Source organism: Chelonoidis abingdonii, chromosome 2, assembly GCF_003597395.2.
Source record: "Chelonoidis abingdonii isolate Lonesome George chromosome 2, CheloAbing_2.0, whole genome shotgun sequence".
Classification (NCBI taxonomy): Eukaryota; Metazoa; Chordata; order Testudines; family Testudinidae; genus Chelonoidis; species Chelonoidis abingdonii.
In genome coordinates, this window is record NC_133770.1 from 103,883,512 (window position 1) to 103,900,420 (window position 16,909).

The 16,909-nt window shown below is 40.3% G+C and overlaps 1 protein-coding gene across 1 annotated transcript in view; it reads left to right on the forward strand.

The window, feature by feature from the left end:
* Positions 1-16,909, forward strand: part of CNTNAP2 (contactin associated protein 2) — a 2,322,964-nt gene that overhangs the window by 1,287,540 nt on the left and 1,018,515 nt on the right. The window contains exon 13 of the mRNA XM_075062605.1: positions 5,618-5,818. Coding sequence (XP_074918706.1) covers positions 5,618-5,818 — 201 coding nt within the window. The remainder of the gene's footprint in view (positions 1-5,617; positions 5,819-16,909) is intronic.

The window sequence follows — 16,909 nt, forward strand, 5'->3', positions numbered from 1 at the left end:
TGTGAACGGATACAGCGTTAAATCGGTGTATCGGCCATTAAACCGATTTAAAGTCGCAGTGTAGACCTGGCCAGAGTCACAGATGCAGTTAGGTCTGTCAACCTTTTAAAGAGTCCAGTCACCATGTGACACCCACCCCAAAATGGTGAGGCTCTAGAATACCTCATATAGATCACTAGGAACCTCTAAAAGGAAAAAGAAGGACTGAGACTGGTGAAGTATTATCCTGGTAGGTAGAGCATCTCTTCCACCAGAAAAGGGATATATATTTTTTCAGTTTCTGCCTGAGAGGTGTAGAAGACTTGTATCTTATATTGCATGACATTTTTTTTCTCATGGCAAAAATGTTTGATTTTAAAAAACCCTTTTTTCTTTTGCTGTTTATCCAGTTTCAGACGTGTTGTAATTTATTTTCATATAATGCTAAATAATCCATTCCATTGAGCCTTGGGAGCCAACATAGTTTGCCAAATCACTAAGCCAGGATCATTCTAATCAGCCTTCTGCAGTCTTCCAGAGTGCAGAAAGAGGCAGAACTTTTCTTCTAACGAACATTGCAGATATGCATATGAGAGAGTATGACAAAGCTGTCTGTTTATAATATATTAATAGTAGTTATACCTCTGACAAAGATCCCAAAATAGTTTACAGGCTGCATTAGTAGGATTGCGTCCATCCTGTGATGACAAGCAGTGGCCACTATTTTACGCTAGGAACAAACCCTACATACCAATTTTTGGAAAGAGGAATTGAAGCATAAATTAACCCAAATAAAAACTCCACAGGGAATTTAGGTAGGCAGAATTCAATTATCCAACACAGAATTCTGCCAGGAATTTTAACAGTCCTGTTTATTTTATTTTTTTCAAAAAGGATCTGAGCCTTTTGTGTCATCCTAAAGACCAATATCTTTATCAACACAGTGCCAAACGTTTCCAAGAAGTGTTTCTCATTCAGATGAGATGCTGTTCTGCCCCTTGTAGATGAAGTATCAGTCCATTTGTGGAGGTTGGGGAGGGTAAAGTTTCATCCCTTGCTGCACAATGGATTGGATTTTAAGATGCTTTTAACAAAGAATCGGGCATCTATTTTACCACGTAAAGCAGTATTTTTAAACTATACAAACAAAGAAGAATTTGATATGTATCACATCAGCATTTCTCTGTCTCACTCTTATCGCTGGTTTCTTCACAGTCAGCTTGGCTGCTTCCTTCCACAGCCCTCATGGAAAGTTACACTGCACAGCTGGGTTGTTTGGGGCCTGCAAGTCTCGTCCTTTCTCTAAGTCCCTTTAGGGGGAGGTTTCAATTTGGCACTGACTAGAACCCAATGGGGGAGCAGAACTCCCTCTTGAGGGACTCATTGCCCAACCTACTTTCCTTTAAAGTCATTTGAGAGTCTTTCCATTGACTTAACTGCAGGGGTGCTAGAACATTTTGTACAGTGGGGGTGCTGAGAGCCATTGAACCAAACTGGAAACCCTGTATATAACAGAAACCATTTCAAGCCAGAACCTATTCTTAACTGGAGTTGGACCAGGCCCCTCAAGAGAGGCCCTCAGAACGGGTGCAGCTGGTGTGCTGGTAGGGCATATACTATCTCAGATATCCCTGATGGAACTAACCTCATTATCTCCAGACTAAGTCTTGCCTGCATATTTATACCTGCCCCAGGAAATTTCCATTACATGCATCTGACAAAGTGGGTATTCACCCATGAAATCATATGCTCCAATACATCTGTTAGTCTTTAAGGTGCCACAGGACTCACTGTTGCTATTTCCAGATCCAGACTAACACAGCTCCCCCTCTGATACTATCTCAGATAGAACTCTAGCAAGGCCATGAATATGTAGCCCTTTGTGCCAGAGACCAGACATTCCTGTTAGTGAGAATAAAGCATAGCAGATTCCCTTGTGCGGTCTAGCACAAAGGGAAAATAGGAACACGAAATACTCCTTATTTTAATATTGATATAAATACAGTATATTTTAATTTACATAAATAATTTTCCACCTTATCTTCCAATAATATATTATTGTGGAATTTCTATATTTCTGAGTAGGAAATAGTTAAAAGTCTCCTTTGAATAAGAAAAATGTCTGCCTGGAGGTAAATTACCACAATATTCAAATATTGGTTCCAATATTTTCCGGGGCAAGAGTGGTATTGTATTGTGTGTGATATAAACTATAGATATGAATAAGATAAGCACCATCTTACACCACCTGCAGAACTTCATCTCATTTGGCTAGCTACTTGTGCTCCCTGTGGAGGATCCATCTGCTTTACTAACCTTGTTCTTGAACATCTGATTAGAGTGTGTTACACCATATGAGTTACATACATATATAGCTTCACATGATGCCACATAATACAAAACAGCCTGACACAATATAGTGATTGCATATGTGACGGATAATTATGTTACTATGGAGTTGACCCAAAGTCCGTTGATCTCAATAAGAACCTTTCTATGGACTTTAGGAGGTTTTAAAACAGGCCTTAATGGCTCAAAATATTTTCAGGTAGTTAAGGTAATCCTTTAAATAACATGGTGCTAAATCAGGAGTGGGCAAACTTCTTGGCCTGAGGGCCACATCTGTGAATAGAAATTGTATGGTGGACCTTGAATGCTCACAAGATTGGGGCTGGAGTGTGGGAGAGGGTGAGGGCTCTGGTTGGGGGTGCAGGCTCCGAGGTGGAGCCAGACATGAGGAGTTCAGGGTGCGGGATGGGGCCTCCGGGCTGGAGTGCGGGGGAGTGAAGGCTCTGGTTCAGGGTGCAGGCTCTGGGGTGGGACTAAGGATGAGGGGTTTGGGGTGAAGGAGAGTGCTTTGGGCTGAGCTCAAGGAGTTCAGAGGATGGGAGGGGGGTCAGGGTTGGCGCAGAGGGTTGGGGCATGGGGAGAGGCTCAGGGGTGCAGGCTCTGGTGGCGCTTACCTCAATAGTTCCCAGAAGAAGTGGTATGTCCCTTCTCCGGCTCCTATGCAGAGGCGTGGCCTGGTGTCTCAGCACACTGCCCCATCTGCAGGCACTGCCCCTGCAGCTCCCACTGGCTGCAGTTCCTGGCCAATGGGAGCTGCAGGGGTGGCGTTTGTGGGAGGGGCAGCATGCAGAGCAGAGACCCTTGGCTGCCCCTGTGCTTAGGAGCTGGGGGGAGCACATTGTTGCTTCTGGGAGCTGGAGCGCTGGAGCAAGGCCATGCAGCTGCTTCTGGGAGCCGCATGGAGTGATCCCCCAACCCTGCTCCCTGGCTGCAATGCTGGAGTGGGGCCATATGGCTTTTTCCGGGAGCGACGCAGAGCAGCCCCTGACTCTACTCCTCGACTGGAGCACCGGACCGGGGCAAGCCCCAGACTCTGCTCCCCAGAGGGAGCTTGAGCAGATTAAAATGACTGGTGGGCTGGAATCCAGCCTGTGGGCCGTAGTTTGCTCACCCCTGTGTTAAATGTTCAGCTTCACATGTTGGATTTAGCTACACAAATTCCATTAACAGGGATGGAAATTTGCACAGATGAGTCATAAGCACATTTGCATAGACTCCTATATTTAAAGTATTCTGTTTACTGGATAGCACATCTGTTCAGTGGATATAGTACTCATGGAAAATGGCAGATGACTTCCCTGAAGACTAAAGTCCTATAATTATGCAGAAAACAGGTTCAGCATAGGCAGCAGCAGTTCAAACTTTTACTTGGATCTGTGAGACAAGGACCATCTGTGGTCAACACTTCTGCTGCTTAGACATAATAGAACAGTCCGCTGCATTTGTCTACATGGTCTGCCCAGGACACAGAGTTCCCTTGGGGACCAGTCCAAGAGTCAGGAGTGAACTCTCACAGGATCGAACTGCCTCAAACCACAGCACTCTCCAGTCCAAATGCAAGATACATTTCTTTGACTTGGCCTTCAATAATAATAGTGCATAGCACAGCAGAGAGAAAAAAAAAAAACACAAGGTCATTTTTCTCCTTGAGGAGAAAAACAGAACTATGCATGACAAGTTACATCTCTTAGTGCACTTCTGGAAAACATTTCATGCTGTAGTGATTAATACTGTATAAATACCCAAATAGAATAGCATATTTTTACCTTTCTTTTCTCCTCAACCCTGACCTAGAGGAACCACCTCTAGGAACAATAGTTTAAACTCTTGGCCTATTTTAGTCCTTGGCTGCTATACTTAGATTGACAAGTCTACTAATAAATGTCAACGGCAATAGTGTTTTATCATGTTGGTACCTGTCGAACTGAGACTTGACTGAAACAACCAATTCATCTTATCCAAGTCACAGCATAGCAATTGAATAGTAAAACAGTCCCTGATGGAAATGTTTGAGCCTCAGTGATTTTTATTCAGAGAGCTTTATGCAAACTTATTTTTGTTGAGGACTTTTAGATTTGTTACTTTGCAGCTTCATTGAATGTCCTACTGAGAGATGGTAAACAGGAGCACATTATACCTGTTCTATGCCACTCATTATTTTATGTAAATCTAATATTTCTTTTCTTAATCTTCTTTCTAAACTAAACTCCTGCAATAAGGAACCATTGACTGCTACTTTAAACCTGCTGACATAGGAAGCATGTTGTTTCACTATTAAGGTTATCTCCCCACTATGATTTCTTATAGCACTTACCAAGGCAGATGTTGCAGAAATACTATCTCTAGTGACTTGATATGCACTTAACTAGTTGGTAGGCTATTGTGTTTATGTTCCTTATGTAAGTGCACTAATAACCTTGTTGAGATGCAACCTATCTTACTGTGTTTCTCCTGACCAAAGATTCGAGTTTCTTTTTTTTCCCCTTGGCCATTGTTCACATCCCTGCTGAAGCCATGACGATAACAAAATGTATCCTACTTTTATTCTTCCTTACCCTTGAAATCTGTGTCATAGCCACCTGCTCTGAACACTTTATCAAGTCCAGAGCAGAGACAATCTTGGGTCATCGGCACTATAGCCCAGGACCAGCGAACTATATGAAGCCCTTGACTCCTGTAGTATCTAATATATTTTGCTTTGTTGCGTCAAACGTTATGATATATGTAATCACATTGTATTGTAGTGCATCTCTGATGTCACAGTGTCACAAAATAATACTAGTTTTGTGTATGCAGGCAGCCTGGAATGCGGTAATACTGTGTACACTTGATGTTTTCCTTGCAATAAGAATCCCTAGGTCTCTGTAGCCTCAGGCCTCATGTTCTTTTTATCCAATCCTGATCAAAGCTAATCTTCATTTGTCAGAAGGGTCGCTATGACTGTCATCACTCAAGGCAGCCTCCACGCACAAGTGAAACGTGCTGCTCTTACAGAGCACCTAGCACAGTGACAAACAGGAACAAGGAAACCGGTCAAGGCTTCCTGCATTCAGTGCAGTCAAGTTGTCGCATATTTTTGATCTATTTCAAGTAAAATAATATCTTGTGAATATCATGCACAAGCCCTACTTGTTCTCACTCCTCTTGTGCATGCACGCACACTCACACACCTGTTGCAGAGACACTGTCTACAATATCAATATTATTTGTCAGAAACTATAATTTTTTTAACTCACTTCCAATTTCTTTCATCCATTAATTTTTTCTTTACTTTACTTTTTTTTTCCAGAAGATAAAGTGTGGTCAACTGTGTATCATGATCTGCAGATGCAGACTTCAGTGGTAGGCAACGGCCTGGAAAAATACTCTGTATTACAGCTCAATTACAGTGCCACCATGGATCAGATCTCTGCCATCACCAGTAGTGCTGAATACTGTGAGCAGTACATCTCCTACTCCTGCAAGATGTCAAGGCTGCTGAACACCCCAGGTAGGCTGAGAGTGAAATGTCACTTAATTACCATCTCTGCTGGAGTTCCACTTTAACTGATCAATTCAACAGGTGTGATGTTGAGGTAACCTGTTCAGGCAGTTAACTTACTGATTTTTTCTTGTGGTTGCTCGTGAAAGGTTACAGAAAGGTAGATAAATATATCATTGTGATTTTTCACCTAGGAGATTTAACCTATGGTTTGCTTGTTACTTAAATCAGTTTTTGTAATGAGAGAGATTTCTATAAATTCTGTGTTTCTGAAAAGGGAGGCTAATCATTGAACAAGATGGCTTTGATTGAAGGATTGTTCAGTATAGGCAATAAGTAAATTACTTGAGGCAATATCCTGCAGCCCTGACTCAGGCATAACTCCTATTGAAATCAGTGAGACCTTTACATGAATAAGGGCTGCAAGATCTGGCCCACTGATTTCTTCAGTTAACCTCAGTGTTAGATCAAGCTGTAATATTGTGTGCAACCCGCCACCTTGCAAATAGTGGGAAAAGAAGTTGCACTATAAAATGGCTGTGCTAAGACTGCCATATATCTTTATTAATATTAATGCCTGTCACTAGGTTATCTTTTCACTCTATAACTTTCTGATACAGTATCACACTGGTGTATAAACATTCGATTTTAACAAGCTATAGCTAACTTATCTCTGATGCAAGTAAAAATATTAGTTGTTGCAGCAAGTTTTCTACCATATCAGTAAAATGGCATAGAAAGAGAGTACATTTTAGAAAGCCCCCAACTTGCCATTTCAAAGACATAATGGGTGCAGTAATTGTTTCTGATAACATTTGATTTTAAGTATCCATTTACTGGCACTTAACTAAGACTGGATTATAAATGCAAGCACATAATATATCTGCATGATGGTGAAATTAATTCATTATGATAGATGCAATTAAAACAAATATCAAACAAAACTAATGGCTGGAAATTTAGAATGTTATCCTTTATTTTAAGTGCCTCAGACTTATGAATTCATTATGGTATATTTTCTTATGGTGTTGCTGATAAGTAATTCATCTGGCATACGTGTGGATTTCCATAAGTATTCTGTTGTAATTTAGTGTTAGTGAATTGATACTGCACCTCTCATTTTTCTATTCCCTCCTCCTGGCTGTTTTTGAACTATTTCTAATGTATGATTTGTCTCTGTTATTATTCTGTTTAATTTAGCATAGCGAGGAGAATTTGCAAAGAAGTAAATATGCTGGGCCTTCTTGTGCTTTTAATGTAAAGGATCCTGATCATTTCTGAACTGGGGCAAGTGGCCGGATTGTGGCGGCATTCTGCCCTGAGACACATACACAGTGCTCACATGTGCATCAGAAGAGGGTTGTATGCATGCACCCCTGGGCAGGTTTTAGCACTTAGATGTAAGACTTGCTTGTGGACATGAATTAATTATATAAGTTCATAAAAGCTTTCTGATGTTCATGATTTACAATGAGTGAATTGTTAACTTTGCCTTTTTTATGAGCCTATCAGGCCAACAGCATAAGATGAAATTTCGCCTTCCAATGTGCATGCATAAATCCAACTGAAATCAGTGCATTTTCTTACACAGAATTTTGCCCTTGGTTTCAGATAAAGAAAAACGATGGCATGCTTTATAGGAACTGAAAAAACAAACTAGTTAGGAATATTAAATTGCAGGTTCGTTTACTGTATTTAGTTTCATTACAGTATTGTACTTGCAAACCATACAAGTTGAATCTTTCAGAAAGACCTGTTGGTGTATTTGTTATGCTATACAAAGCACATAGGATCTTTTATAGAGGAGAAGGTAAATACGCTACATTTATTGAAAATACAGCAGTTAGCATATGCTTCTCTCACACACACACACATACACATATATATATATTCTCTCCTGCCAGTTAATGTTTATAGTTACCAGCCTGTTGTAGCTCGAGTCAATCTAATGACCAGTTAGATTGAGCACGAGTGTGGAGCTGGGCTGTTGGTCAGGATCCAATGCTCCGAGGCTTTTCAGGACTGAACCCAGAGTTCCATAGCAAAACACCTCAGCTTTATAGTTGTAAATTCCCGTTTCAGTCTATGCATTTTGCAATGTCATCCTGTAATCATTAGTCCGTAAGTGGTGTTAATCTTGGGGTTTTCTGCTGTTATCATTTGATGGTTATTATCCAGCTTCTCATCATTATCTCAAATTTGTTGTCTCACCTTTAGGGGTGCCTGCCTCACCTCTGAGGTTGTCAGTGCTGCTAACATGTTTAGCGTGGGATACAGTGGATGTTTTCTGATTGTCTCCTGGTCTTTCCAAGTCTATCGCTTTTTCTTGGCCATCTGGACATTTGTGATGGCTTTCACACCTTATCTTTTCTGATGCTTGCATTCCTCATTCACACAAACACAGGGCCACCTGGGGGGGGGGGCAGTGGGGCAATTTGTGTTTTTCACAAGTGTTTTTCAGGGCCCCTGGAACGAGATCCTTCACTTGCTCTGGAGGCCCCGGAAAACTCTTGCAGAGCCCGGGCCCCCGGAGCTTCTTCCACTCCAGGTCATCGTCGGCAATTTGGTGGGGAGGGGTCCTTCCGCTCTGGGGCAGAAGGTCTTTGGGGCACTTTGGCAGCAGAGCTCAGAGTGGAAGGACCCCCCGCCGCCAAATTACTGCCAAAGCGGGGGCCCCCCTACCACCGAAGACCCCAAGCCCCCTGAATCCTCTGGGCAGCCATGCAGAAACAATCTCTTGCAGAAACAATCTCTTACAGGAACCTTCAAAGGTATGCAGACAGCAGTATTTTATATTCAGCAGAATACATCGTAAATCAAGCCTTCTAAATCTTGTAACTAAAACAATTCACATTGGGGCTTCAGGCCCTCAACATTCCTCTAATCTCCTTAACATAGACACAATACAAGATCCTGTCTCTTACTAAAACCTTAAAACAAAGAAATGTATCTTTAACTAGAGTGCCTAATTTGTAATACATATAGGAAACCATAGTAGACATTATAACTTATCCTAAAACAAAAGGGTGACCATAATCAGTCAGAAGGATTGTTCTAGTCTGTCATTCCTTTCTGCTATTCAAAAAGGGTGGCTGGCAGGATAAAATCAAATCATACATTAATTCTCATAGTACAATTATAAAATCCTGCTCCTACATGTTGGCAGGGAAACACTATCTCATGTTTTCAAGTTTGGCATGTAATACAATAGATCCCCAAATAGCATGGGGGACATGGATTTTACTTTGTTAATCAGGAGTTCTGTTTATTGAGACAGCAGGAGTCATTAGGTAACACAGTGGCCTCTGCCAGAACCAAGGGTTTGTCGGCATCATCATCTGCCTCTTGCAGTCTTTGTCAGAAGTCACTGCTCTGCCCTGCTGACATGACACTGTGTCTGCAGAGGGTTCCCTGCATGGCCTCAGGACTGCTGCCACACTGTCTCTGAAGGTGTAAGGTGCAGTGAGGAGGCTGTGGCTCTGGAGGGGCAGAGCACTGACTATTGGCAAGACCCTGCTCAGCCCCATCAGGGTCCCCACCAGAGCCTTCCTTAAACCTTGTGCTTCAAGATCATGTGTCACTGGCTTTGCAGCTTTGCAGGAAGCCATCTTCAGTTCCCTTGTCAGGGCCTTGCTCACTCACTCCAGTGACAGTGGGGCTGCAGCAGGCTCCCTGTGCTGCCATGGGAGCTAGTCAGCACCAGGGTAGTCTTCCCCGCAGCCAGAGACTCATCTTTCTCCACCTTAGTCATGGCAGCGTGGTTCCACTCCATTGTATCTCGTGCTGGGAGACAAGGAAGGGTTTTGGATAATGTGGAGCTTTGGATAAATGGGAGTATACTATATAGTATTTCATTTCATATGTCCAAGAGCTGTGTGTGTTTGTGTGTGTGTAGAGAGAGAGAAAAGACAAAAGCAGGCAATCTTAATACAGGCATTAACAAAGAATCTTATTGCACTGTTTGCATATACCAGGAATAGTTTGTACACGCAGTATAGCAGTGATTTATCTGTAAATAGGAGAGATGCCAATAATTTTTCTTCTCCTCTAAACTATTTGTTCTTTGGCTCTGCTCAAAGACTTGCCAAGGAACTTATGTTTTGCTTCTTCCTTCTATTTATTTTTTGGAGGATTGCCTTATCATTTTCTAAATGTAACATGACATTATATTAATCTCTGACCACAACTTAGAAGACTTGTGTGGCTTCCGCCATCAAGGGATTTTACATATAATCACTGTAGTATGGTTCCCAGAAAAGGAAAAGAGAGAACCTCCAATTGTGTATTTCTTGTGTTTTTCCTGTCCCTGCTAACATAAATGTCAAGCTCTCATTGACTTGACTGGAGCCAGGAATTTGCCCGTGGTTTTGATCACATACTTGTCCATGGCAGTGAATTTTTCTCTTCAGAAATATTAGTGTCCAATTAAAGCAAATTAAGTCTCACAGTCCCATGGTAAAATATCATTAAAGGTAAGGTAGAAAATTAGGAAAACCCAGTGCAGCATCTCAGTTTTAACTAAATCTTTTACGTCATGGGGATGACAACACTTAGAGTTTAATTCTATCCTGCCTTTCACCTTCAGGATGATGCAAAGTGAATGAAAAGCAGGTGTAAAATGGTGTCACCAGTACATGTGAATGGAGAATTCTGATTGGGTAGTGTTGTGCACATATTTTGCTTTTACTTTGCACAGGCATAAACGGATACGCAAGCTGCCTGGCAGTAGAGAATCAGGCCTTTATTCACTATTAGGATTACAAAAACACTAGGCAATGTTATATATAACCGAAGAAAACACCCAAAAATATGGATCAGGTACTATAAAAGATACCGTTAGTTATAAATATTGTATGTGATGCTGCTTATGTGCTTGCAGTGTTGGAGCTGTGTTGGTCTGACACAGGTGGCTGAGATAATATCTTTTACTGGACCAATTTCTGTTGAAACTTCTGGTGAAAGCTCGAAAGCTTGTTTCTTTCCCCAACAGAAGTTGGTCAATAAAAGATATTACCTCACCCACTTTGTGTCTCCACTGTGCTTCTTATATGTAATTCTAATCTGTCTAACCTGTGAAGTGCAAACAACTATGATATCTAGGTGCGAGTTTTTAAAGAGCGAGCCAAAATACATTAATATATTGTATTGAACTATATTGTATTATCTGTCCTAATGTATTATTACTGTTAATACAAAAAAGTGAATTCTTACAGTGGCATCTGCAGCAAAATGCAGTTTCGGCAAGAACCTTCTCTGCAGGAAATATTATTTCCCTATCAGGATTTCATTAGTTCCTCTCAGTCTGAGGGAATACCAGTCTACAAGTGACAGCAGTTTGAAAACACGTTATCTACATATGCTCTGCATTATTAAATGTCTCCTCGTGACTCTGATATTGAATCTGAACACTGCTGCCACCTATTGTGCTCTCAAAGCACTCTCTTTGTAAAGTACTTTGAGATCTATGGATGGAAAGTGCTATATGAGAGTTAGGTATTTTTTATTATTATTATTTATTATTCTACTGTGGACCAATACACTAGTAAGCTGAGTGAGGCCCGCTCAGTCTTCTTTTCAGTTCAAAACTCCTCTTTGTTTTCTTTATTTTATTTTTATATGCTCTACTCTCTTTCTAATGCAGTTTCATCTCAGCAAACACACTAAATTATATCCCCATAAGATATTCATTTCAACAGACAGTCCAAGCAATGGGGATTGTGCATGATCCCACAAGACACAACCCTGTAGCCCTTCCGCTTGGTGTAAGAGAGATGCCGTGACAACAGGATTGTGGATATTCCAGTGACTGGCAATGGTAAATTAATCATAAAAGATTTCTCAAAATCCTCCAGCAGACACCCAGCAGAACAGGGCTCCAATGGATAAAACTAGTAAAATAGAAGAAAGACTGTGTCTGGAAGTGTGATACTTTTTGTTGCCTGTTTTTTTCATCTTAAAACTAAATATATTTAAATTATTTTGGCACCCATGCCTAAAGGCCTTTTTCAGTGTCTTAATGAAAAATAATTAAAAACATTTAATCAAAATAGCTGGACAACTTGCCTGAATGAGTCAAAAAATACACAAGATAGAGGGCCAGCTACCATTAGGGTGTAAATGCTGTTCTCAGAGCTAGTGTCTAACAGTCTATGTGACGTGAAGAAGGATAATCTTGTGGTAAAGGCATTGAACTGGGACTCAGGAAATTTAGGTTCAATTCCTGACTGCTACAGATTCCCTCTGTGACCTAAAGCAAGTCACTTCTATGTGTGTGTGTTTCAGTTAAAATGGGGATAATAATACTTCCTTATTTCTGTCTTGCCTACTGAAATGGTGAACTCTTTGGAGAAAGGACTGTCTTTTAGTATGTGTATATAAAGTGTCTAGCACAAAGGGTCATTGACCTTGGTAATACTGTAATACAAGTACTTATTGTCAACATCTGCATAAAGTGATAAATTCATACAACCTTAATTCCATCTTAATAATACGTTTGTTTAGAACAAAACCAACAAAAAAGATGGTTTTTATGGCATAGATCAGCAGTTCTCAAACTTCAGCAACGCAATGACATCCATTTTGATTTAAATTTTTTTGCAGACTCCCAAACAGCCCACTCAGCCCCAGGCCCTGCCCTACCTGTTCCTGCCCCAGCTCCACCTCTGCCCCTCCTCTTCCCTGCCTCTTTCTGCCCCTCCCGCAAGCACGCCCGGTCCCCGCTCCTTCCCTCCCTCCCAGTGCATCCTGCATGCTGCTGAACAGCTGTTGCCTGCGAGCAGGAGGCACTGGGAAGGATAGAGAGGAATTGATCAGCACGGTCCATGGACCCCAGTTTGAGAGAGGCTGGCATAGATCTTTGAAATGTACATTTCTGGTATGTCCCTTTCTCTCTCTCTTTTTTTTTTCCTGCGAGGGGGAACTTTCATTATGAGCAAAGACAACTCTATTACCAAGCACATGCAAAAAGTTCAGATATGATCTGAGTTCCTGGTGCTTATGCAGTTTCTTTTAGTTAGTGGGGTTGTGGGTGAAAGAGAGAAAGAAGTTTCCCCATTTCCAAGTAGTCAGCTGAAGGAGCTTGAGTCGGATGCTCTTTCCAGTCCCATCAGTCAGGGATGGGGAGAAACAGGAGAGCAGGAGCTAGATTCCTTGTCTGAGAATGAAAATTCCAGCAATTTCAGTTTCTCGCAAAGAAAGTGATTTACAGTACAATAATATACAGCTATCCTAGTAGACTATAGTACAATGATACAGCTATATCACTTCATCCATCATTGTCAGCAGTCTATAACACACACTGTAAATTGATCGCTTGTGGTTGGAGAACATTTTAGGAGCCATGTATGTCTGTATATAAAGCAGAGAGGAGAGTGCACGCTGGTTCTGTTGTTCTTTCTTTAATCTGCAGAGGAGAATTGGCTGAAAGGAGGAAGGCTGCAGCATTCTGAATGAATGTGTGTCTGTCATTTTACAGAGTTGTAGAAATCAGAAGCACACAAGCAGAGCATGAGAGGTGAAAGCAAAAAAGCAGTGAACGAAACCAGATCAAGTGGTGCTGCATGCTAGTTTCATTCATGTTGCCTGTGCAGGCAGAATGTGGTGATTGCAGGCATACGAAAAGTATAAAGCAGAATTACTGCTGTACTAGAATAATGATTGTTTCATGCCTGGGTGTAAACAATCATTATACAGTGGCTTTAAGAATTCAACAAAGCCTATATTTACATCGTTTTAACAGCTGAAGAGGCTGATTTTATAATTATAAGCATAAAATGATTGTATTACAGATATTAAAAAGGACTTACAGGTAGACTAGTTCAATAAAAATTGAACACAAATTATTATATGGTATAATTATTAGATATGGGTCCAAACTCAGGTGCTAGATCTAAACACTCCTAATCTTTGGGTGTTAGCAGATCTGGAATGCAAGATGCGCACTCATCTTCCTAGAGTGAACCAAAAAAGGAGAATTTCCACTGCAATGGATTTAGAAGTGGAAATTGATCCCAGCCTTGCCCAGGCCTCAGCTTCCATTTACAGTTGCTGTCTTCTGGGAAGGTTGCCCACAGGTCTCCACCCTTAATTGATTCGGGGGTTGCTGGATGATCCCTTCTTCCTTACTGTCACCTTTTTGGCAAAACGACCAGCCTGGTTTTCATCCACTCCATTCCAATGTGTTTTCCAGTGGGTGGTAGCTAAGCTAATACTTTCACATATTCACACCCACTGTAAATGGAAGCCAATGGTTCACGTTTTAAAGAAAACTTTTTGGCATTAAAAAAATTACCTTCTTTTAGCCATTGGGTTGTAGTTTTGAAGGGTCTAGGACAGTAACCTATAAACCCCTAAGTAAAAGGTTTCTAATGGAAAAGCAAAAAGGTGTTTTGGCCCTTATATTTAGGTTTAGCTTTGGTCGAGAAGTCATCCTGGATGTTAAATTATAATAGTCCCCATCCATCCTGAGCTCCTTTTACCATGCTTTTTCCTAACCCTCTTGAACAACTGAGTTTCCCGGTAGCTCCCATGACCATCATGTTAGTTGTCCTGTTTTTATCTGAATCACACTTTGCTCTTGTAGTTGCTTCTCTCATGAAATTTCTTTAACCCTACTGGTCTTTGCTAAATTCCCCAGTTCACTGTCTCTTCTTTTTGCTTCCCGAGCTCAATCAGATATCTCCAAAAGGACCATGCCAGATTTTACCTTGATGTTCCTCAGAAACCATAATAGCATTAGCTATAATGTGCATATCAGAGCTCTGTAATGGAAAGCAGAACAACAGTCTTAAGACCAAGTGACTCTTACCATTCTTCCTTAAGAAAGAATGATGAATTTGACTTTTAATATTATAATTGTAACAACACATTCACAAATTTGTGTGGGAGTACAGTTACTTCTCATTATTCATTCCCTCCAGAAGTATTCTCTGCCTATTATGTGAAAGAGCCATTATCCACTTCTCTAGGGGGGGAAAGTGAGGCAGTCATTATCCTGTTACTTCTAAAGGCTGATTTTAAAACCATATATGCTTTATTGCATTCCTAAAGAAGTGCCCACTTACATTACTTCTAGTAGAATCCTGAGCTTTCTTTGAAAATCTTCCTTCTTGGTGAGCAGGTCAGATTTGGCTTAGTTTATGATATCTCTGAGGTTTACAGATCCAGATAGTATGGCTTCATGTATATTAAAAAATAATTTCTCTTTAATTTACAGTAAATTTCCTTTTCATGAACATAATGAAAAGTCCAAATATGTTCAGTTCATTTCTAATATACATATTTGCATAGGTCTATATGGGATTAGCTTAAAAACATTATTAAAAGAAGGCAGTGTGGTTCAGTAAATAGACCATCAATAGGAGACCGAGGTTCTGGTCACACATCTGCTACTGACTGTCTTTGACCTTAACCTTATTGTGCCTCAGTTTTCTTATCTATAAAAGTGAGAAAAAATGCTTACCTGCCATTGCATAACATTTTGAGATATATGGATGAACAGTGCTATATCTTACAGCTCTTTGCAATTTTTTGTACAAAAATAATTTAGTTGAAAATGACTTGTAACAAAACATTTGCAAAAAAAAAAAAGTAACTATTGATATTTTCCATTATGCTTTTATTAATATTTAGTCAAATTGTGTCAAAATATGTAAGAAAATAGTTTTCAGTAAACTAAACATTATAGAGAGAGAGAAAGGTGGGTGAGGTAATATTTTTTATTGGGCCATCTTCTGTTGGTGAGAGAGACAGTTAATCCAATGAAAGATATTACCTCACCTGCTTGTCTCTAATATCCTGAGACCGACATGGCTACAGCTACACTTCATAAACATTTTAGAGTAATTTTGATATAATTTCAACAAAATATTTTTGATATTTTATTATATATTTTTTTCAAATCATATGAAACATTGGAAAATTGATCCATGTAAACTATTAAATGGAAAACAAACTTCACTTACATTCCTTACATTGTTTTTTTCTTTTTAGACCAGCTCTGTTATAGAGTGCTCAGTTTTAGTCATCTATATTAATATGGCCTTTTTAAAATGTAATAGAGTTCTCTTCAGAGGTAAGCTCTCTGCAAAAGGAACAATGAGGTTGTGTAATTACAAAATTCTCCTCCTCTTCCTTCTGTCCTGCTCCATTTATGTCCTTACCATGACTGAGATTATGCTGTTTCATTTTCTTGTGGGTCAATATCCTCTCCTGGTTCACTACAGGGCACAGAGTTAGGTTGTCCTAAACTCCTGGCTCTGCCTGCTGACTTGCTATTGGGAAAATCAGTTAACCCTGGTCTCATCTTCCCCTCTGTAACAACATTAATATGCTATTATCTGCACATTAGTGTTGTGAGACTGTTTTAGTTAATGCTTATGCACCACTTTGCAAATATATAAAGCATTTTATAAGTGAATATAAGAATGGCCATACTGGGAAAGACCAATGGTCCATCTAGCCCAATATTCTGTCTTCCGACAATGGTTGATTCCAGATGCTTCAGAGGGAATGAACAGAAAGAGCAATTTTATCAAGCAGGGCATCCCCTGTTGACCTGTCCCAGCATCTGTCGGAAATATAAGGATACCTGGAGCATGGCATTGCATCCCTGACCACCTTACCTAATAGCCATTGATAGACCTAGCCTCCATTAACTTGTCTAATTCCTTTTTTAACTCAGTTATGTTTTTGGCCTTCACAACAGCTACAGCAATGAATTCCACTGGTTGATTGTGCATTGTATGAAGAAGCCCTTCCTTTTTCTTTGTTTTAAACCTGCTGACTGTTAATTTCTTTTGATGACCCTGGTTCTTGTGTTATGTGAAGGGTAAATAGTACTTATTCATTTTCTCCACACCATTCATGATTTTATAGACCTCCATCGTACCCTCCTTAGTCATCTTTTTTCTAAGATGAACAGTTCCTCTCTTTTTAATCTCTCCTCATATGGAAGTTGATCCATACCTCTAATCATTTTTACCTTCTCTGTACTTTTTCTATATATATATATATATATATATATAAAAATTCCCCTCTCACCCCTATGGGTGGTATGTGTCTTCCTCAACCTCGAGTCCTCTACCAGAGGCCTGGGAGTTT